We start from the raw sequence: 23,245 nt of genomic DNA, 5'->3' as shown, positions 1-23,245 counted from the left end.
TTTTTTTTTTTTTTTTTTTTTTTTTTTTTTTTGAGACGGAGTCTCACTTTGTCACTAGGCTGGAGTGCAGTGGCATGATCTTGGCTCACTGAAGCCTCTGCCTCCCGGGTTTAAGTGATTCTCCTGCCTCAGTCTCCCGACTAGCTGGAATTACAATCACACACCACCAGATGGTCTCAATCTCTTGAGAGTTCAAGACCAGGCTGGGCAATATAGTGAGACCTCATCTATACAAATAATAATAAAAAATTAGTCGGGCATGGTGGCACACACTTGTGGTCCCAGCTACTTAGGAGGCTTGGGTGGCAGGATCACTTGAGCCCAGGAGGTTGAGGCTGTCTTAATATTAAGACATGTGAGGCTAGGCACGGTGGCTCATGCCTGTAATCCCAGCACTTTGGGAAGCCAAGGCGGGTGGATCATGAGGTCAGGAGTTCAAGACCAGCCTGACCAATATGGTGAAACCCCATCTCTACTAAAAATACAAAAATTAGCCGGGCATGGTGGCGCGTGCCTGTAATCCCAGCTAGTCAGTAGGCAGTTTCTTGAGACTTTCCTGATGAGATCAGTGATGAATTTAATAAATGTGATTTTTTTTACATTGAATAAATGCATCAACATTGGCTGATCTGCATAACTCTGTACCAGTATTTTCTAAATGGCTTGACTCCCTATCACACTTAACCTTTAAGAAATGACTCCATCTCCAAGGTGGTGTGTACTTAAAAATAAATAAATAAACACTTCCAGTCTCGGCAACATAGGGAGACCCTATGTTGTATAAAATTTTAAAAACTTAAAAAATTGTATAAAAATTTTAAGAATTAACCGAGTATGGTGGCACACGCCTGCGGTCCCAGCAGCTCCAAGGGCTGAGGAGGGAGGATGGCTTGAGCCCTGGAGGTTGAGGCTGCAGTGAGCTGTGATCCTGCCACTGCACTCCAGCCTGGGCAACAGAGCAGGACCCTGTCTCAAAAAAACAAAGAAAAGTTACCATTTGTTGAATTTGGGTAGTATCAAAGAAGAGTATTCAGAATTGTTTGAGAAGGCTAAAAATACTCTTCCTTTTCTCAACTACATATCTATATAAGACTGAATTTTCTTAATGTACCAAAACAACAGAGCACAACAGAGAAAGGGGAAGCACATAGGAGAATCCAGCTATCTTCCTTTTTATTTATTTATTTTTTACAATGGAGTCTCCCAGGCTGGAGTGTAATGGCGCGATCTTGTCTCACTGCAACCTCCGATTCCTGGGTTCAAGCAATCCCCCTGCGTCAGTCTCCTGAATAGCTGGGATTACAGGTGCCCATGACCACGCCCAGCTAATTTTTGTAGTTTTAGTAGAGACGGGGTTTCACCATGTTGGCCAGGCTGGTCTCGAACTCCTGACCTCAGGTAATCCACCCGCCTCCGCCTCCCAAATTGGTGGAAGTACAGGCGTGAGGCACTGTGCCCGGCCCCTTTCTTTTCTTTCCTTTCTTTTCTTCCTTTTAGCTCTCTCTCTTTTTTTCAGACAGGGTCTTGCTCTGCAGTGATCAGGGCTCACTGCAGCCTCGAACCCCTGGGTTCAAGCCATCCTCCTGTCTCAGCCTCCCGAGTAGCTGGGACTACAGGCGCGTGCCACCATGCCCGGCTAATTTTTAAAATATTTTGCAGAGGCGAGGGTCTCCCTAAGTTGGTAGGGCGTGTCTCAAGCTTGGCCTCAAGCGATCCTCCCGCCTCGGCCTCCCTAATAGTATTGGGATTACAGGCGTGAGCCACCGCGCTAGGCTTGCTGAAATTATCTTTAAATAAGTTGTTAAAAGACCACCAACACATTGAACGGCTTTCTCTTGCTCCCTAGCTGCATGATATCGCTTCGAGTTTGTTTCGGTGTGAGCAATCTGAGTCGCCGGACCCTCTCGAGTCTGACTTTCACTCTGACAATCGGTCCGTGGCTTTACGAATCTGAATCGGAGTCCCCTTGATAGCTCCGCTGGGGAACAGCAAACTACGAGGTTCAAATGGTGGCTCTCGGGACTTAGTGAGGATCCAGGGATGTGGGCTTCCTAAAGCCCCGAACCTCCCACACTGCAGACTATCCCTCGCATAGCGGGAACAAGAGTAACAACCCCCTTACACCCCTCTGCTCCCGGGACCCACTGGCTGCCCGTCGCTGACGCCCCCTGGCCGCTGATTGGCTTCCCCTGACAGTGGGCGGAACGCGGCCCCGGATTGGATATCCATTCGCCGTCCCTCACCCGGCACCTGCGTCCACTCTCCAGCGTCCCAAGTGAGTGGAGGGGGGATCCCGACTCCAGTCCGGGGCCTTGGCCAGCGGAGCCGCGCTATTCGGAAGCGGGAATCCCACTCAGAGCCCGGGCCTGTAGGGGCGGGGCGTCCCGGGCACACGGGATTGGGGCGTCTCCCGTCGTGCACCGGGGCACCGGCGACTCACCCGGAAGGAGAAGCCGTGATCTGGCTATATGGTGGGGCGCGGGCGGTGTCGCTGTGGGGAGCTGGTGCTGTTCTCAGGTGAGAGGGCGTGGGCGGGGCCCGGGGAGTGGGTGCTGCTCTCCTGTGAGGGGGCGTGGGCTTGAGCGTCAGTAGTGGCACTCGGGATGGTGGCATCGCTTTACATCCTAGGGAGGGACTCTCTTACCACCCGGGATTAAGGCAAGGGCTTGCTCGAGATCCAAGAAAGGAAACCCGGCTTTTCAGTTTACCTTTAAAGTATATCTTTCACTTCCTACCCCCCAAGCTTAATCGGAAAGAAAGAAGGACCATGTGGACCTTTCGGTCCTAGTTTGTTGAGAATGGAGAAAGAGTGGCCGTAGTAAAAGACTCTGGGGACATTTACTTAAATGGCTAAGACTGGGGGCAATGGCGAGTATTTTACGTGGACACGGGAGACTTGGCGGTAGATTGTGGTCGCCTTTGTTACTTACCTTCCAAGTGAAAGGCGTAGGTTAGAGATGGACAAAAAGATGGAGCATAACTGCTTGGTTGAGATCACACAGAGCTTGGTCAGAACTGGGAGCTTCCTCTGTTTAGTACCTGTGATATTTATAATTGGAGCGAGAGCTTTTTGAATTGCTTTCTGCCATCTGGCACTAAAGGCTCAAGATTGAGTAAGAAGGGACGGTAGTCTCAGTAGTTCCATCTACTTTTATCACCTGATTTGTTTCTTAACCTGTCTCTTGAAGTTGTTTAAATGGGAGAGAAAATAAATGGTGAGACTAAAGCCTTGCATTGTTACTATATTAGAAAGCTTTACGATGAATCTACCTTGTAAACAGCAAACAATCGGGTACTCACCAGAGCTACTGGTGCTCGTACAGGTGAAGAAAGTAAAGGAAACTTCAGATGTGGTTGAAAGGGCCCAGGAAATGTAGTTAACACTAAGTTATGTAACTAGCTATGGTCACTGACTCTAGCCTTATTTGGATGAAGTACAGATCCATCTCCCAGATCAGAGAACTAAAGTTAGGAACTTCCTGCTGCTTCTCCAGAGGCAGAACTGAGCTTTTTCTTTTGAGGAGTGGTGTCTGTGGGGAGGAATCTAATGGAGAAGAGTGGTTGCTAGAAATTACTACTTGGTGTCTAGGTTTTTGTATTTGTTCCAGTGTTTGTTTGTTTTTGAGACAGGGTCTCGCTCTGTCGCCCAGGCTGGAGTGCAATGGTGTGATCTTGGCTCATTGCAGCCTCCGCCTCCTGGGTTCCAGCGATTCTCATGCCTCAGTCTCCGGAGTAGCTGGGAGTACAGGCCTGTGCCACCATGCCCAGCTAATTTTTGTATTTTTAGTAGAGACGGAGTTTTGCCGTGTTGGCCAGGCTGTTCTTGAACTCCTGGCCTCAAGTGTTCTGCCCGCCTCAGCTTCCCAAAGTGTTGGATTACAGGCGTGAGCCACTGGGCCAGCCCAGTGTTTTTAAGGACAGTTACAACAGAAACTTTCTTTCTTTTTTTTTTTTTTGAGACGGAGTCTCACTCTGTTGCCAGGATGGAGTGCAGTGGCGCGATCTCGGCTCACTGCAACCTCCACCTCCTGGGTTCAACTGATTCTTCTGCCTCAGTCTCCCGAGTAGCTGGGACTACAGGCACGCGCCACCATGCCCAGCTAATTTTTGTATTTTTAGTAAAGAAAGGGTTTCACCATGTTGGCCAGGATGGTCTCAATCTCTTGACCTCGTATTTCGCCCGCCTCGGCCTCCCAAAGTGCTGGGATTACAGACGTAAGCCACCGCACCCGACCCATCTGGAGGTTTTTTGTTTTTTGTGTTTTTTTTTTTTGACAACGGAGTCTTGCACTGTCGCCTGGGCTGGAGTGCAGTGGCGTGATCTCGGCTCACTGCAACCTCCGCCTCCCGGGTTCAAGTGATTCTCCTGCTTCAGTCTCCCAAGTAGGTGGGATTACAGGCACCTGCCACCAGGCCCAGCTAATTTTTTTTATTTTTAGTAGAGACGGAGTTTCATTATGTTGGCCAGGCTGGTGTCTGGAGGTTTTTAAAAAGCCAGTTCATAGCTATTTGTTTCTGAGTGGTATTGGCCCCAAAGGAAAGAAGAATTTCTTCATGAAGGTAGTGCAGGGCCCTATACAAACTTCCTGAGACCAAGGGTATGATGATCATTTCGTTCCTAAATGATGGTCCTGAATTTGACAAACCTTTTTCAAGGCACAAAAGATGTATGAGCTCCACTGAGTGGACGACTGTGATTTCCTTGTCATCGTCTTTCCCGTTGTTAGTTTTGTTTAAAGACACTTCAGAATATTTAACTCTCTGCTCCTGTGCTGGCAGTTTATCCAATGCCTGCAAAGAGAAGAGAAAAAAAAACTTAAGGAGGTTCATTGTTCACAGCAAATAGGTCTGCTCTTTTTGGTCTCAGACATTTGACTGATATCTGGAATGTTATATATGGGTTGTTATGGAATTGGAATTTCCCACCTTTCAGTTCAGGACCCCTTGGAGGTGGTGGCTGCATCAGATAAAAATCAGATTGTCAGCAAGAATACCATTTAAGATGGTACTGAAATCACAAAACCTTAGGTTTGCTCAATATTGTGTAGCCCAATTTTGTCATGGACCATGCAGCTTCGTTTCTGCATGCAGTGTTTGTCTGTGGAGATACTTCTGGTATGTTGGAGAGAATTGAAAAAGTGGTTTGCTTTGCTAATTTCATGGTGTAAATGAGTTCCCCTTCTTTTGAAATGTTAGCCTTGTGTTAGCAAAACATAAAATAGAAGGAAACTCATTACACAGTCTTCTAATGGTAAGGCAGAACTAATAAGAGAATGTGTTTAAAATTAATTGTGGGACTGTAAAAATGAGTGGGTATGTGAATGGGTACGGGATGGGGGAGGAGAGGGAGGGCTTAGAGATATTAGAGATAGTCTTGTTTTCCCAGGAGCCAGCCTGGATCATTTGTTGGCAGTACATATTGGCTGAAGTCAGTTTTCATTTCAAGGTAAATTGGAAAGGGAAATTAAACCTTATTGTTTCTCTCTTAAGAGAGAAGGGGGTGGAGGCGGCAGCCAGGGTGGATGCTGTTGGAATAGTTCTAGAAGTAACAAGATTAGTGCTGTATTTTAACAGAAGGTGACATCATGGGCCCCATTGGACTTGAGTAACCCCGTGCTGCAGCCTTCATGGTCCCCTTGTCGGAGTGGGTGATGTCGCTATACACGTAAACTGCCACATTGGGGAAAATCAGAGGCTGAGGCTTTAATGAATCTTTACAAAGGAGCAGAACTCATCCTGAGTCGACCTGTGCAGCTGTGGCGTGCTTGGACAGAAGTACAAACCGGATGGCATGTCAGGAGAGGAAGTAATTAGAACAATTGGCTCGGGTTCCAGAGTATGGATTGGATAAGGGGAAGGTCCCAACTGGGCAACCCACTCAGGTGCTCCTTGGAGTGCTCTAGCTCTATGATTCACCTGTGGGGAGTTGACTGGTTGTTAGTGAGACTGGGAGAAATGCAGAAGCATTGGTGTTTGTGGGGACTTGGTTGTCTCTAAACAGCCGGGAGGGGGTGCTGTTAGGCTCGCTTTCAAAGCTGTGATCTGGCAGGGCGTGGTGGCTCCCGCCTGTAATCCCAGCACTTTGGGAGGCCGAGGAGGGTGGATCATTTGAGGTCAGGAGTTCGAGACCAGCCTGACCAACATGGAGAAACCCCGTCTCTACTAAAAATACAAAATTAGCTGGGTGTGGTGGCACGTGCCTGTAATCCCAGCTAGTTGGGAGACTGAGGCAGGAGAATTGCTTGAACCCAGGAGGCAGAGGTCGCGGTGAGCTGAGATTGTGCCATTGCACTCCAGCCTGGGCAACAAGAGTGAAACTCTGCCTCAAAAAAAAAAAAAAAAATGCTGTGATGTGAGTGCTCACCAGACCCTGTTGTGCCTGCATTCTTCAAGGCAAAAGTTTTACATCTGGACCCGCCTGTTCTGGCTGCGTGTGACAAACTTTCTGTAGACTCCAACACGCTTTGGGGAGAGGTGGCCTAGTTGAGGGCCTGGTCTGAGAAGGGAGGCAAATCCCCCAGGGCCTTTTAGCTTGGCATTGAGCTAATGGGGATTTTTTTTTTTTGCTTCCTCTTAAGTTTTACAAGAACAAAAAGTGTTGCCTGGGTTTCCCCACAGGGGTCTATTAAAAACTTTCGGGGTTTTCCCTGGTAAAGAATGATAAGAACAGAGGCATACTAACCTTGATCCTGTATCCTCTGTCCCTCATCAGATGTTTCCTTCCAATGGGCTTTTGGTGTAGGATGTCGGAGAACCAAGAACAGGAGGTAAGAGTATGGTCTGCAGAGAACAGGTGGGTAAAAGTTGGAGAGGGGATTTAGGAGGAAAGAGGACATAGAGATGCAAATCATTAATCATTACTTGCAGTATTACTTTGGTGGTTCTGATGAGCTCAGAATAAAGTCAGGAGAAAGAAATCAACAGCAGAGGCATTCCTAGGAAATTGGGGTTCCATTCTGACTAAATTTTCCTTTGATTGGAATATACTGGAATGTAAGCTTCATGGGGGCAGGCACTTACGTCTCTTGTTCATGCTTTATCCCCAGTGCCTAGAACAGTGTCTGACACGTAGTGGGGCTCAGTAAAAATTTGTTGAATTGAGTGACTGAATTGAGTGAATGAAAGTTGAATTGAATAAATGAAAGTTGGTGTTGAGTGAATGAAAGTTGGTGTTGGGTGGAAAAATCTAGCGACCTGTGTTGTCAGAGCTGCCTTGCTGTGTAGCTGAAGCTGAGGGAGCTTTTCTTACCTACAGGAGGTGATTACAGTGCGTGTTCAGGACCCCCGAGTGCAGAATGAGGGCTCCTGGAACTCTTATGTGGATTATAAGATATTCCTCCATGTGAGTACATCAAGCTTCTGTATTGGGGTCAGCGCTCTGCAGGGCTGAGGGGCTTGTACTGAGGTGTAACCTTTTTTTTTTTTTTGAGATGGAGTTTTGCTTTTGTTGCCCAGGCTGGAGTGCAGTGGTGTGATCTCGGCTTACTGCAACCTCCACCTCCCAGGTTCAAGTGATTCTCCTGCCTCAGCCTCCCAAGTAGCTGGGATTACAGGCATGTGCCACCACGCCCAGCTAATTTTGAATATATATATTTTTTAGTAGAGATGGGGTTTCATCATGTTGGCCAGGCTGGTTTTGAACTCCTGACCTCAAGTGATCCACCCTCCTTGGCCTCCCAAAGTGCTGGGATTATAGGCGTGAGCCACCGTGCAGGTCAAGGTGTGACCTATTTTTGAGTGTTTCTGGTGGACCCGAGACAGAAGACTTAGAAGAAAGGGAGGGAGGAAAGGAAAGAGAGCTTGAGGTATGTCTTTGAGTTGCTTTTGGGCTGCCTGGTGGCACCTTGTTCTAGTTGGGGACCTGATCAGGTCTGTGGCCTGATGGCATGGCTCCTCAGTGAAAGCAATGATAGGGAGCTCATGTGAACTTGTCTATTTCCACTAAACCCTTTTCATGTACTTCGTGTGCTTTCATGTATAGACCAACAGCAAAGCCTTTACTGCCAAGACTTCCTGTGTGCGGCGCCGCTACCGTGAGTTCGTATGGCTGAGAAAGCAGCTACAGAGAAATGCTGGTTTGGTGTGAGTTTGCTCTTGCTTCCTTCTTGGGTCTGTGACTGGCTTTTTGGGTGCTTATGTAGGAACTGGAGTTGACAATGAAGAGAACTTGCAACATACCAGGCACTAAGGAAATTGGGAAATATGTTGTTTCTTCTTTTGTTTTTTGGGTTTTGTTTTTTTTTTTTTTTGATGTAGGGTCTTGCTTTGTTACAGAGGCTGGAGTGCAGTGGTGCAATCATGGCTCACTGCAGCCTCAACCTCCTGGGTTCTAGCAATCCTCCCACCTCAGCTTCCCGAGTGGCTGGGACTACAGGTGCATGCCACCACACTTGCCTAATTTGGAAAATATTTTTGTAGAGATGGGGGTCTCCCTATGTTACTAGGGTGGTCTTGAACTCCTGGGCTCAAGCAGTCCTCCTGCCTTGGCCTTCCAAATTGTTGGGATTACAGGTGTGAGCCACCAGGCCTGGCTGGGAAATATTTTTTTTTTTTTTTTTGAGATGGAGTCTTGCTGTGTTGCCCAGGCTGGAGTGCAACGGCATGATCTCATCTCACTGCAACCTCCACCTCCCAGGTTGAAGCAATTTTCTCTGCCTCAGCCTCCCAAGTAGCTGGGATTACAGGTGCCCACCACTATGCCTGCCTAATTTTTGTATTTTTAGTAGAGGTGGGGTTTCTCCATGTTGGCCAGGCTGGTCTCAAACTCCTGGACTCAAGTGATCCACCTGTCTCGGCCTCCCAAAGTGCTGGGATTACAGGCGTGAGCCACCACTCCTGGCTGGGAAATATGTTCTTTTTTTTTTTTTTTTTTTTTTTTTTTTGAGACTGAGTTTTGCTCTTGTTGCCTGGGTGCGATCTCAGCTCACCGCAACCTCCACCTCCCGGGTTCAAGAGGTTCTCCTGCCTCAGCCTCCTGAGTAGCTGGGATTACAGGCATGCGCCACCACTCCCGGCTAATTTTGTATTTTTAGTAGAGATGGGGTTTCTCCATGTTGGTCAGGCTGGTCTCGAACTCCTAACCTCAGGTGATCTGCCTGCCTTAGCCTCCCAAAGTTGCTAGGATTACAGGCGTGAGGCACCATGCCCAGGCCTTTTTTTTTTTTTTTTTGAGATGGAGTCTCGCTCTGTCGCCCAGGCTGGAGTGCAGTGGTACAATCTCGGCTTACTGCAACCTCCGCCTCCCGGGTTCAAGCAGTTCTCTGCCTCAGCCTCCCGAGTAGCTGGAATTACAGGGGGTTACCACCATGCCCAGCTAATGTTTTGTATTTTTAGTGGAGGTGGGGTTTTACCATCTTGGCCAGGCTGGGTTTTTTTTGCTTTTTTTTTTTTTTTTTTTTTTTTTTTTGAGACAGAGTTTCACTTTGTTGCCCAGGCTGGAGTGCAGTGACACCCTCCACCTGCCAGGCTCAAGCAATTTTTGTGCCTCAGCCTTCCGAGTAGCTGGGATTACAGGTGCCTGCCACCACGCCTGGCTGACTATTTTGTGTTTTAGTAGAGATGAGGTTTTACCATGTTGCCCAGGCTGGTCTCGAACTCCTGAGCTCAGGCAATCCACCCATCTCCGCCTCCCAAAGTGCTAGGATTACAGGTGTGAGCCACTGCACCCAGCCTGGCCAGGCTGGTCTTGAACTGACCTCATGATCCACCTGCCTTGGCCTTCCAAAGTGCTGGGATTACAGACGTGAGCCACCATGCTCCGCCTTTTTTCTTTTTTCTTTTTTTTTGAGACGGAGTCTCACTCTGTTGCCCAGGCTGGAGTACAGTGGTGTGATCTCGGCTCACTGCTACCTCAGCCTCCTGGGTTCAAGCGATTCTCCTGCCTCAGCTTCCCGAGTAGCTGGGATTACAGGTCCCTACCCCCACGCCCAGCTAATTTTTGTGTTTTTAATAGTGACAGGGTTTTACCATGCTAGCCAGGCTGGTCTCGAACTCCCGACCTCAGGCAATCCGCCTGCCTCGGCCTCCCAAAGTGCTGGGATTACAGGCGTGAGCCACCGCACCTGGCCAGATATATGTTCTTAAATCATATTTTCAAGTCAGTGAAAAAAGTAGAATCTAATTTCGAGTATTTTTACCTAACAAAGCCATACTAACATCAAAAATATTTTTCTTTCTTTATATGCATATATGTCTAGAGCTCAACAAATATACAGCTAACATTTTAAACAGTTTAAATCTGCTTATCAGAAAATTTTAAGCACCTGGACTTATTTGACAGATAGTGTTTCCATCCACTTCACATGTAAAAATAATGATTTTTTTTTTCCCTTTTAATACAGAGGTCCTTTTCCAGAGACATATGAGAGGGAAGGCAGTTATTATTTACTCCTCACACCCACCTGCCAAATAAGTCCTGAAAGTGGAGAGAATTACAACAGTGATTTTGCTGTAGGATGGTCACTGAATACTCAGTGGTGATAGGTGGCCTGTTGAGTGACCAAGTCAGTTAGTTAACATGTGGAACTGATGAGGCTTTTGTCCTGGGGCAGGCCCTAATAAACCAGGTGAAACTCCGTTCCCCTGACAAATCCTATATCCTCCAGCCTGGCCTGTTTTTTTTTTGTTTTGTTTTTCTTTTTCTTTTCTTTTTTTTTTTTTTTTTTGAGACAGAGCTTAGCTAAGTGAGCCTCTGCCGGTCGCGGTGGCTCACGCCCAGCACTTTGGGAGGCTGAGGCAGGTGGATCATGAGGTCAGGAGTTCAAGACCAGCCTGGCCAAGATGGTGAAACCCCATCTCTACTAAAAATACAAAAAACTAGCCAGGTGTGGTGGCAGGTGCCTGTAATCCCAGCTACTCAGGAGGCTGAGGCAGAGAATTGCTTGAACCTGGGAGGCAGAGGTTGCAGTGAGCTGAGATTGTGCCACTGCACTCCAGCCTGGTGACAGAGCGAGACTGTCTCAAAAACAACAACAACTACAAAAAAATGTGAGCCTCAGCAGCCTCAAACGCCTGGGGTCAAGGGATTCTCCCACTTCAGCCTCCCAAGTAGCTGGGACTACAGGTATGTGCCACCATGCTCAGCTAATTTTTGTATTTTTTGTAGAGAAAGGTCTCACTTTGTTGCCCAGGCTGGTCTCTCAAACTCCTTGGCCTCAAGTGATCCTCCTACCTCAGTCTCCCAAGTTGTTGGGATTACAGTTGTGAGCCACTGCGTCCCACTCCAGTTTCTTCCTTTTTAAAAATAATAGTTGATGGTGGGTGTGGATTTCTTTTTTCCTTTTTTTTTTTTTTTCTGAGGCGGAGTCTCGCTCTGTCACCCAGGCTAGAGTGTAGTGGTGCAGTCTCGGCTCACTGCACCTCCCAGGTTCAAGGGATTCTCCTGCCTCAGCCTCCTGAGCAGTTGGGATTACAGGTGTACACCACCACGGCTGGCTAATTTTTGTATTTTTAGTAGAGACGGGGTTTCACCATTTTGGTCAGGCTGGTCTCCAACTCCTGACCTCATGATCTACGCGCCTTGTCCTCCCAAAGTGCTGCCATTACAGGTGTGAGCCACTGCGCCCGGCCTTTTTTTTTTTTTGAGATGGAGTCTTGCTCCTGTCCCATCATGCAGGCTGGAGTGTTTGCAGTAGCACGATCTCGGCTCACTGCAACCTCCACCTCCCAGGTTCAAGTGATTCTCCTTCCTCAGCCTCCTGAGTAGCTGGGATTACAGGGGTGCACCACCATGCCCTACTAATTTTCTTTTCTTTTCTCTTTTTTGTTTTTTTTTGAGATGGAGTTTTGCTCTTGTTGCCTAGGCTGGAGTGCAATGGCTTGATCTCGGCTCACCACAACCTCCGCCTCCCAGGTTTAAGCGATTCCCCTGCCTCAGCCTCCCGAGTAGCTGGGGATTACAGGCATGTGCCACCACGCCTGGCTAATTATGTATTTTTATTTATGTATTTTTTTAATTTTTTTTTTTTTTGAGACAGAGTTTCACTCTTGTTGCCCAGGCTGGAGTGCAAGGGTACAATCTCAGCTCACTGCAAGCTCCGCCTCCCGGGTTCACGCCATTCTCCTGCCTCAGCCTCCCGAGTAGCTGGGACTACAGGCGCCCGACACCACGCCCGGCTAGTTTTTTCTATTTTTAGTAGAGACGGGGTTTCACCGTGTTAGCCAGGATGGTCTCGATCTTCTGACCTCATGATCCCCACCCACCTCGGCCTCCCAAAGTGCTGGGATTACAGGCGTGAGCCACCGCGCCTGGCTGTTTTTTTTTTTTTAAAGGAGAGATGAGGTTTCACCATGTCGCCCAAGCTGGTCTTGAACTCCTGAGCTCAAGTGATCTGCCCACCTCGGCCTCCCAAAGTGCCAGGATTACAGGCATGAACCATGGCACCAAGCTGGGAGTGGGTTTCATAAACAACATAGTGTGGCTCGGCTTGGTGGCTCACACATGTAATTCCAGTGCTTTGGGAGGTTAAGGAAGGAGGATCACTTGAGGCCAGGAGTTTGAGACCAGCCTGGGCAACAGAGCAATACTGTCTCTACAGATACATAAGTAAATAAATAAATAAATTAGGTGCACACAGTGGCACGTACCGGTAGTCATAGTTATTCTGGGAGGCTGATGCAGGAGGATTACTTGATCCCAGGAATTTGAGGCTGCGGTGAGCTATGCTCATGATTATGCTACTGCACTCCAGCCTGGGCAACCTGGAGAGAGCAGCTTGGAAAGCAATACCTTGTCTCTAAAATCAAACAGACAAAAATAATGTATCAGCATGGGTTTTATAGTCATAGATCTGGTTCCGATATGAGCTTTGCTGCTTACTAGCTGTGTAACAGTGAGACATTTACTTAACTTCTCTGATCTGAAGTGAGTTAATATCTTTCTCACGGGGTTTTGGGATGACTAAATGAAATCATGTTTATAAAACATTTAGCACAGTCTGGCTTGACACTTGGCATGCAGTCAATGTTAGCACCACCCCTTATTAAAAGCTAATTGGGGCCAGGCACGGTGGCTCATGCCTGTAATCCCAGCACTTTGGGAGGCCGAGGCAGGGATCACGAGGTCAGATCAAGACCATCCTGGCTAACATGGTGAAACCCCGTCTCTATTAAAAATACAAAAAATTAGCTGGGTGTGGTGGCCTGCACCTGTAATCCCAGTTACTCGGGAGGCTGAGGCAGAGAACTGCTTGAACCCGGGAGGCAGACGTTGCAGTAAGCCGAGATTGTACCACTGCCCTTCAGCCTGGGCGACAGAGCGAGACTCCATCTCAAAAAAAAAAAAAAAAGCTATTTGTATGGATTAGGCCTCTTTTTTAAGGGATTTCCTTGATCAGAGGCCGGAATGACCATCTTAGATGTTACACTTATCATGGGTGTTATATCATGTGGCTACACAGGCCTGTTCCTGAACTTCCTGGGAAGTCAACCTTCTTCGGCACCTCAGATGAGTTCATTGAGAAGCGACGACAAGGTCTGCAGCACTTCCTTGAAAAGTGAGTGGACAGAACGGCTGGTGCTGGCCACCAAGGGTGGAGGCAGGGGTGGAGGAATGTGCCAGGCAGGATGGAGCTCCCTGCCCAGGTAGCCAGAAGTTCTTCAGAGGATGGGGAATGGAGAGCAGTTCCTCAGGGTGATGCTCTGTGTTGTGCTACCTGTGTTTTTCCCAGGGTCCTGCAGAGTGTGGTTCTCCTGTCAGACAGCCAGTTGCACCTATTCCTGCAAAGCCAGCTCTCGGTGCCTGAGATAGAAGCCTGTGTCCAGGGCCGAAGTACCATGACTGTGTCTGATGCCATTCTTCGATATGCTATGTCAAACTGTGGCTGGGCCCAGGAAGAGAGGCAGAGCTCTTCTCACCTGGCTAAAGGAGACCAGCCTAAGAGGTAACTGGAGTACTCTTTGAGATAGCAGGGGCTGGGTTTGCTATAACCTGGACCAGAGAGGTGTCCATTTGTTAGGGAAAGTAATGTCATAGCATTGGTAGCCTTTCACAGCCTTTCTTGTTCTTTGGGTGCGTGGCTTTCTATCCAGGTGGGTCTGTGTTAACCCACCACTGGGTAGCAGGGGCTCCTACTGAAACCTGGGGAGAAAGAAGGGAAAGCTTTCTCATTTATTTGGTTTTTTATTCCTCCTCCCTCCCTTTTTATTTATTTATTTTTTTGTGTGGAGACAGACGCTCACTCTTTCACCCAGGCTGGAGTGCAGTGGCGTGATCTCGGCTCACTGCAACCTCTGCCTCCTGGGTTCAAGCAATTCTCCTGCCTCAGCTTCCTGAGTAGCTGGGATTACAGGCAAGTGCCACCACACCTGGCTAAGTTTTGTATTTTTAGTAGAGACGGGATTTTGCCATGTTGGCCAGGCTGGTCTCAAACACGTGACCTTAGGTGATCCGCCTGCCTCTGCCTCCCAAAGTGCTAGGATTACTGGCATGAGCCACTGTGCCTGGCCTAATAGCTTTATTGACACAAAATTTACCTGCCATAAAGTTTACCTTTTTAGATACAGTTCAGTAGTTTTTAATATAGTCACAGGGTTGTGTAACTGTCAGCCACCACAGTCAATTTTAGAACATTTTCATCACCCCGAAAGAAACCCTGTACCCATGAGTAGTGACTCCCCTGTCCTTCCCTCCCCCCCCAGCTCCTGGCAACCACTAGTCTACTTTCTCTGTCTATGCATTTGTCTATTTTGGACATTTACACAAATGGAGTCATATGATTTGTGGTCTTTTGTAACTGGCTTTTTTCATCTAACAATGTTTTCAAGGTTCATTTGTATTTTATCATGTGTCATTACTGTTTTTTTCTCTTTTTTTTCCCCTATTTTTATGGCTAAATAGCAGTCCATTTATATGGTGCTATATACCACATTTTGTTTATCCATTCACTTGCATTTATCTGTTTGTTTTTTTTTTTTTTTTTTTTTTTGAGACAGAGTCTTGCTCTGTTACCCAGGCTGGAATGCAGTGGCACGATCTCGGCTCACTGCAACCTCCGCCTCCCAGGTTCAAGCAACTCTTCTGCCTCAGCCTCCCTAGTAGCTGGGATTACAGGCACCTGCCACCACACCCAGCTAAGTTTTTGTATTTTTAGTAGAGATAGGGTTTCACCATGTTGGCCAGGCTGGTCTCGAACTCCTGACCTCAGGTGATCCACCTGTCTCAGCCTCCCAAAGTGCTGGGATTACAGGTGTGAGCCATCGCACCTGGCCTTTTTTTTTTTTTTTTTTTGAGATGGAGTCTTGCTCTATTGCCCAGGCTGGAGTGCAGTGGCACGATTCAGCTCACTGCAAGCTCTGCCTCCCGGGTTCACACCATTCTCCTGCCTCAGCCTCCCGAGTAGCTGGGACTACAGGCGCCCACCACCATGCCCGGCTAATTTTTTTTGTATTTTTAGTAGAGACGGGGTTTCACCGTGTTAGCCAGGATGGTCTCAATCTCCTGACCTCGTGATCTGCCCACCTCGGCCTCCCAAAGTGCTGGGATTACAGGCGTGAGCCACCGCGCCCGGCCTCTTTTTTATTTTTTTAAATTGAGATAGGGTTTCACCAGGTTACCCAGGCTGGTCTCCACCTCCCAGACTCAAATAATTCACCATGCCCAGCCATTTTTTTTTTTAATCGGGCAGCCTCCTGAGTCAGAACAGGCTCAGAGAGACTTCCCTTTCTGTTCATTTTTGTTTATATGTTCATACTTTTTTTTCTGAGACAGAGTCTCACTCTGTTGCCCAGGCTGAAGTGCAGTGGTATAATCATAACTCACTGCAGCCTTGACCTCCCAGGCTCAAGCAATCTTCTGGCCTCAGCTTCCTGAGTAGTTGGGATTACAGGCACATGCCAACATCCCTGGCTAATTTATTTTTTTGTAGAGACGGAGTCTCCCTATGTTACCCAAGGTGTTCATACCTTTCTTTTCCCTTTCCCACTCTTTTCCAGTTGCTGCTTTCTTCCAAGATCGGGTAGGAGGAACTCTCCCTCACCGCCTCCCAGTGAAGAAAAGGACCATTTAGAAGTGTGGGCTCCAGTTGTTGACTCTGAGGTTCCTTCCTTGGAAAGTCCCACTCTCCCACCCCTCTCCTCACCATTATGCTGTGATTTTGGAAGACCCAAAGAGGGAGCCTCCACTCTTCAGTCTGTGAGGAGGGCTGTGGGAGGAGATCATGCTGTGCCTTTGGACCCTGGTCAGTTAGAAACAGTTTTGGAAAAGTGAGCTCTGGGTTCTGCTCTGACATGGTCAGAGAAGATGCGGGCCAGGAGACTTACTCAGGTGGGACTGGGCACAGGGCAGGTATGTGGGAGGCTGGGCTGCTTAGTGTCTTCTAGTCACCTCTGCTTGGGCTGATTGACAGAGGTCAGTCATAACAGCCCCTTATGCCTCTTCCATGGGAACAAATACTGTGCAGATGTTTGTAAGTTAAACATAAGACACAGGGGCTGTTGCTTTTGAACAGAACCCTATATTACTCTCCTGGGATCTGAGTTTCTGCAGGTCATTTGTATGTAGGACCAGGAGTATCTCCTCAGGTGACCAGTTTTGGGGACCCGTATGTGGCAAATTCTAAGCTGCCATATTGAACATCATCCCACTGGGAGTGGTTATGTTGTATCCCCATCTTGGCTGGCTTCAGTTTTTGCTGTAGCCCTAGAGCACTTTGTTTGTGGGAGGCTGGCCTCTTGCCTACCTCCTTGCATGGACAGGGGGATGAATATTTACTTTCCCACCTCCTTGCTTTTTCTTTCACTGATACCACTGAATGGAACTGGTGCTGTGACTCCTGCTGCTGGGGATTTATGTCCCGAGACCTTAGCCTGGCTGAGTGGAGCCTGAGACCTGCACAACAGCTCGTGGTCATGCATGAGAGAGAAGTGGCTGGCCACAGCCAGAGGGAACAGTAACAGCCCAGGGGCCTTTATTTTGGGAAAGGCTGTCCGGGGCTGTTACTGTCTCTTCTGGTTATAAAGCAGAGATGTGGCCATCTTTTCCGCAGGGTTAGAGTGGGCTCCTTTCTTTTTGGAATCCTTTTCTTCTCCTTTGGTAACAGCTCCCTGCCTCCAGGGCTTCCACCACCAGCGTCTCTGCTGTGTTGCGCAGTGCAGTGGGGTGCAAGGGCTTTGTTTCTGCCTGCCTGAAAGAGAGGGCTCTGGGGATGGAGATGAGAAACAACACGCTCTCCTTCAGACAATGAGGCATTCTGTCCTCCTGCTGCCATTCTTCATCTCCACTGAGAGCCAGAGCTGGTAGGAGCCGAGTGCCACAGGCATTCTGCATTGCTCTACTCTTAGGTTTGTGTGTGTGATCCTTCCCCTCCCTGTCGCCCACTCCTCCCTCCTCTGGCTATCCTACCCTGTCTGTGGGCTCTTTTACTACCAGCCTATGCTGTGGGACTGTCATGGCATTTAGTTCAGAGTGGAGGGGCTTTGGCCTGAAATAAAATGCAAGTATTTAAGATTGTTGTTGCAATTTGTGTCTAACAAGCTGTAGCAGAGAAGGAGGGAGTGAGTGCTGGCAGTATTTCCTTTCATAAATCATGAATTTATCAGTGTGGAAATAATGCTTCAGAACTGTGCTCTGTAGCCCTCCTGCATTGTGTGTGCAGCTCAAGTTCACCACTGGAGGAAGGATTGTCTTCCAAAGAGCTGGGATCCAACTCTTCTCACAGTTCTGGGCGTGAACCTTGTTAGGTATAATTTACCTGATGCTGCTTCCATCCTCGCAGTCTGTCTGAGGTGCCAGGTGCTGAAAGAGAAATAAAGTTTGTCAACAGGCAGATGCAAAGCCTGGCTGGTATTCATCCCTCTTTCCTGCCCGCCTCCCCTGGGTCTCTCCTTTATATGATGCAGCAGAGCAAGGCGAGGATAGAAAACCTACAGAGGCAAATCCAAAATGTCAGAAGAAGTTCATTTAAAAGGGGAAAAAAACTCCATGCGCAACCCTCACAAAAACCCGACAGATGCTAAGCTAATGGCATCCGCTCTGCCGATTGGTGGGGATGGCTCATGAATATTAATGAGCCCAATGCTCCAAATGGTGCAGCTGTGAACCCAGCTGTGCCTGAAGCTCTCTGATCTCGAAACTTCCAGACAGGAGCTGGAGGTGGTCTGTGTCAATTCCCTACTCAGCCAAAAAAACAGCAAGCTGGGTTGGCCTTCTTCTGTTTGCTCCTTTTCTTCCTGGAGTTGGTGCTCAGCAGCTAGTTCTGCCAGCCGGCTAGGCTGCTGGGACAGCAGGAGCCATTCAAAGACATGGATGTGATTTTTCTGACTCCCAGCTTTTTTAATGATCCATTAGCAGCGTGCATACAACAGCACCTCAGTTAATCTAAGGCCAGGCACCATCTCTTTTCAGTCTCTCTCTTAACTGAGTATAGGCCTTGGAAGGAGAAGTCCTAGGAAGGAAAGCACTTTTCTAATAATACAAGCCTAGGGTCATCCGAAAAATAGCGCACATGAGTTTTCCTCTCCATCCAGATAGTGCCATAGGCCCCTCTTCTGTTTTGCTCTGTCCCTGCGTGTGCCCAGGTCTAGCCACTGTGGCCGGATGACCTCTATGAAAGATGGAGGATTAGCTGGGGGGAGTGGCTCATTGAGCTGTTTTGTAGGATAAAAATATTTTGTTTAGAATTTAGTTTTGAGTCAAGTTCTGTCCTGATTTAGTCACCTTTCTTCTGTCAGATACCTCCATGGCCCACATCTAGTCATCCATTACCCAGGATGACTGATTCCAAGCTTGTGGAGGTTGTTTGGTGGGAGGAAATGTGTTTGTGTGTGAGGGGGGTGTTTTCTTACATTAAAATACTAAGTTTTATAAACATAATTTTATTGGCCCTTCTCAGTGCCTAGCAAGGAAGGTAGGTTAGGTATATGCTCCTTTTTTCGTTGAGGAAACTGAGCTCAATGTTTTTGTGTGTGTTTTTTTGTTTGTTTATTTGTTTTGAGATGGGCAGCCTTTGCTGCCCAGGCTGGAGTGCAGTGGTACAATCTCGGCTCACTGCAACCTCCACCTCCCGGGGTCAAGCAGTTCTCCTGCCTCAGCCTCTAGAGTAGCTGGGATTACAGGGGCCTGCTACCACACCCAGCTAATTTCTGTATTTTTATTTTTATTTTATTTATTTATTATGATTATTTTTTGACATGGACTCTTGCTCTGTTGCCAGGCTGGAGTGCAGTGGCGCCATCTTGGCTCACTGCAACCTCCACCTCCCGGGTTCAAGTGATTCTCCTGCCTCAGCCTCCCGAGTAGCTAGGACTACAGGCGCGTGCCACCACGTCCAGCTAATTTTTGTATTTTTAGTAGAGACGGGGTTTCACCATGTTAGCCAGGATGGTCTCGATCTCTTGACCTCATGTTCCACCTGCCTCAGTCTCCCAAAGTGCTGGGATTATAGGCGTGAGCCACCACGTTTGGCAATTTTTGTATTTTTAGTAGAGACGGGGTTTCACCATGTTGGCCAGGCTGGTCTTGAACTCCTGACCTCAAGTGATCCGCCTACCTTGGCCTCCCAAAGTGCTCGGATTACAGGTGTGAGCCACTGTGCCCAGCCAAGTGTGGTTTTTTAAAAAGCATGTTTTTAGATGATGGTGGAATATGTTCACATGAGAGATACTTTCCAAGCTCTGTGAGACAAGTCCCCTACCACCCCAAAAAAGAAAAAGTCTACCACTACATTCAAGGAAAAAAACAACAACCCTGCAGGGCTTTTCAGAATTGTTCTCAGAAATCAGAGCTCTTTCACAGTTCTTAGTTTTCTCAAGCTAAGGCCTTAGATCCATACTACCGAGTCCAAGGTACCTCCTATCCTCTCCGTTAGCTTTGCTTGGGAGGTGATAATGACTTTTTTTTTTTTTTTTTTTTTTTTTGAGATGGAGTCTTGCTCTGTTGCCCAGGGTGGAGTGCAGTAGCATGATCTCGGCTCTCTGCAACCTTCACCTCCCGGGTTCAAGTGATTCTCCTGCCTCAGCCTCCTGAGTATCTGGGACTACAGGTGTCCACCACCACGCTAATTTTTGTATTTTTATTAGAGATGGGATTTCACCATGTTGGCCAGCCTGGTCTCAAACTCCTGACCTCGGGTGATCTGCCCTCCTTGGCCTCCCAAAGTGCTGAGATTACAGGTGTTAGCCACTGAGTCTGGCCTTATTAGAGATACGACTTCTTAGGGGGGAAAAAACACTTCTATTTTAGCCATGACTGGATTTGGAGTTGGAAAGCTGGAGACCTCAAATCTCAAGATATAATAAACAGACAACTTATGCTCAAAATGTTAACAAGAACTACACTTCCTAGGAGACAGAGTCCTCCTGACTCAATAAGCAGAGTGAATAATTTTTCTTTTGTTCAGGGGAGATCTGGTCTATTTTCACAAGCAAAGGAGAAGGAAAAAAAGCCAAGGGGTACTTTCATGGTAGCCGAAGGGGCACAGATAATAAACAGAGGTGACAAAGCTAGGGTGTGAGAATTAGGAGACTACTGGGAAGTCTCTAAGGTTTTTTTCCCCTGGAGGGGCAGGAACACAAGATGCTTCTGGAATCTCTGGATTATGGGAAGCCACCAGCCAAAATTTCTTTTCATGCATGGCTGCATGGCTGTCAAGTCTCTCCTTCCTGTCCTTCAGCCAAGCACATTTTCTTTGATACCGTCAGTTCAGAAAGGGCCAGCCTGTTCGAATCCTGTAAGTGCTCTAGCCCTGTGTGTCCCTTTCCCTGGTGGCTGTGTTGGTGTGGGAAGCCTAGCCCACCCCACCAGCAGCCTGACCCGGATCCTTCCAGCAGAAGGCCCAGAACAGTGAATGCCTGAGGCAGTTTGTTGGAGGCAATGCAGCCTGCCTGCTATAAGCTGTGAGACTTAGATATATTCTACCAATTAGGGCACATCTGTTCAAAACGCTGAAAAGCGGGCACTGTCTCTTTAAGAGGCATCCCACTCCTCTCCTTGAGTAATGAGGGCTGGGAGCACAAGGGAGTCAGATGCTGATTAAACAGTCCTACTGCCGAGCTCTGTTAGAAAATTACTGTAATTATGATCTGGTCCCAGCAGAGGGATGAGTTCCAATCCTGCTAATAACCCTTCCAGGTGCCTCAGATTCAGGGCCCATGGGAGGCAGCGTCGACAGGGCTCTGGCTGGCACCAGGGCCAGTGATGGCCCTCCTGTCTGGCCTGTGCTGGCAGAGACAACAATGGCACTGGACCTCACTTCCTATTTTGGCCTCCTGAGAAGGCAGTGGTTTTTGGTTGCGTTTTTGTTTTATTTATTTTTTGGTTCTGGACAGAGCTCCTGGGAGTCATTTTGTATGAGAAAACTTTCCAGTAAATGAACACGGAGGACCAGGAAAATCACAGCCGAGAGATGGCAATCTGTCCTGAATCTCCCCACTTCTGCCTGGGGACTGTAGTCAACACACGAAAAGCATGTTGCCCGGCCCCAGTCCCCCCAGTGCACTGAGGAGGGAACCAGAGCCGAACCCTTTCATCTGCGGCTGCCTTCTGCGTGGTGTTTCTTGATCTGAAGTACACAGCATTTGACTTGGTCCTAAGTGGGAGTTTCAAGCACTCCTCTTTTAGATTTCTGTCACAGAAAAGGGAAACAAGGGATAGTAATCACAGGGCTGAAGACACGAGAGAGACTGTAATGCGGCTCTGAACCGGCGAGTATGGTCTTGCTCATTCCAACATATCGTAGTGCAAATCTGCAGCAGTGCAGGTGAGCAAATCTTAAAGGTAGAGCAAAGGGTTTTTAAGCCCTGCGGGATTTGTGGCATTTAAATGCTGTATCTTCTCAACCTAGCTGTAATCTCTTATCACATAATCCAGCGGCTCAAGCACAAACTTCTAGAATGAGGGGCGGTTTCTCTGCTTTGTGCTAAACACACCCCAAATGCCCTGAGACAGCAATTCTCAACCAGGGGAGATTTTGCCCCCAGGGGATATTAGGCACTGCCTAGAAATATTTTTGGTGGTCAGAGCTCAGGGGTAGGGTAGGGGGAGGCCACTGGCATTTAGTGGGTAGAGGCCAGGGGTGTGGCCAGACATCCTACAATGCTCCCAACAACATGGAATTATCTGGCCTAAAATATGAATAATGCTGAGGTTGAGAAGCCCTGCACTAACAGAGTGAAGTAATCTGCTCCAAGTTCTGGTACCCTAAACGTGGAGATGTTGAAGAAATGAACTTCAATCTCCAGATGCTGCATGCTTCTCCGGAGGTGGAACAGTTCATGACACGTCCATGGGGCTGGTGGTGTGCATATGCCACCTTGGTGACTCACAGCACAGCAATGCGGGCATGTCTGATGGTGTGGAAAAGGGAAATGTCTGTAGCCTGCTTCCTGTTCCATGATGGGATGTGGAGGATAAAAGGTGACCAGCTGCTCACCATCAGGCTGCAAGTGTCTACAGTGGAACCAGATGCCCTCTTTGAGGACCAGCACTAGAAGCCTCTTGGAACACTTCTGTCACGGGAGGCAGGGAAGTGGCATACTATTGCCCGGTGCCACAAAAATGCTTCCTTCAGTGGCGCTTTGCCAGTTGGAGGGGTGGTGGACTGTGATGGGACCCCACGAGGGAACTGAATGCACACAGCCGCTGACAGCTGGCCAGCCCCACAGGCAGCTCGATGCCAAAGACACCAGGCCCCTCAGAATGCCTGGGCATCAGGAAAAGAAAGCCCAGTTGGCAGGGTCTGCCTAGAAACCAGGCCTGCAGGGGAGAGGACTTCATTAGAAGGGACATTGCCAAGCCTCATACCAGGAAAGCCAGGTCATCTTTCTCTACCATCCACTCCCCAGGTGACTGGGCACCTCATTTTGCCTTATTTTTAGCATGACCACACTTCCCAGTTTACACCTGCGGTCTTGGCATCATCATTAACTCCCCTTTCACTCTCAAAAATGTCTTCCTTTGGAGAATAAATTATACGATCACTCTGTTAATTGTACTTCAGTTTCCTCTGACACGGAAGTATTTTGGGGGGCCATTATATTTATAAAAGATTTTTGTACAGCATGGGCTAAATCTTAAAATGTATCATTAATGGAATCCGAAAGAATGGTCATCAATTCATATAGAGGAGAAAAACAGCATGTTTTCTGAATAGTTTTTTATAGGGAAAAAGGGAGACTAATTCAAATCCCTTGAAAAAGAAGAATCTTCTTAGTTATAAATTTCAAAGTCCCTACCCAATCTCGGCAAGTTCTAATGGGAAATGAAATAGCTGGGCAGTAGGGAAGGGAAGAAGCAAGGGACTATGGTAATCCA

At 48.0% G+C, this 23,245-nt stretch overlaps 1 protein-coding gene across 6 annotated transcripts; it reads left to right on the top strand.

Moving 5' to 3' along the window:
- The first annotated feature begins 2,213 nt into the window (after window positions 1-2,213).
- Window positions 2,214-17,441, top strand: SNX11 (sorting nexin 11). Of its 6 annotated transcripts, none has more exons than XM_055101279.2 (9): window positions 2,282-2,517; window positions 5,387-5,446; window positions 5,723-5,806; window positions 6,713-6,767; window positions 7,256-7,342; window positions 7,982-8,082; window positions 13,398-13,493; window positions 13,668-13,880; window positions 15,931-17,441. In XM_055101279.2, the coding sequence occupies exons 3-9, from the start codon at window positions 5,787-5,789 to the stop codon at window positions 16,202-16,204; spliced, it is 846 nt and encodes a 281-aa protein (XP_054957254.1). In that variant the 5' UTR covers window positions 2,282-2,517; window positions 5,387-5,446; window positions 5,723-5,786; the 3' UTR covers window positions 16,205-17,441. The 6 variants fall into 6 exon arrangements, with proteins under 6 accessions (XP_003827544.1, XP_054957253.1, XP_003827545.1 ...); XM_055101277.2 differs by having other exon boundaries at window positions 5,575-5,806; XM_003827497.4 differs by lacking the exon at window positions 5,723-5,806 and having other exon boundaries at window positions 2,254-2,517.
- The last annotated feature ends 5,804 nt before the right edge of the window (window positions 17,442-23,245 follow it).

Source organism: Pan paniscus, chromosome 19, assembly GCF_029289425.2.
Source record: "Pan paniscus chromosome 19, NHGRI_mPanPan1-v2.0_pri, whole genome shotgun sequence".
NCBI lineage: Eukaryota > Metazoa > Chordata > Mammalia > Primates > Hominidae > Pan > Pan paniscus.
Note: the sequence above shows the minus strand (reverse complement) of the source record. Positions and strands in the feature narration are given on the sequence as shown.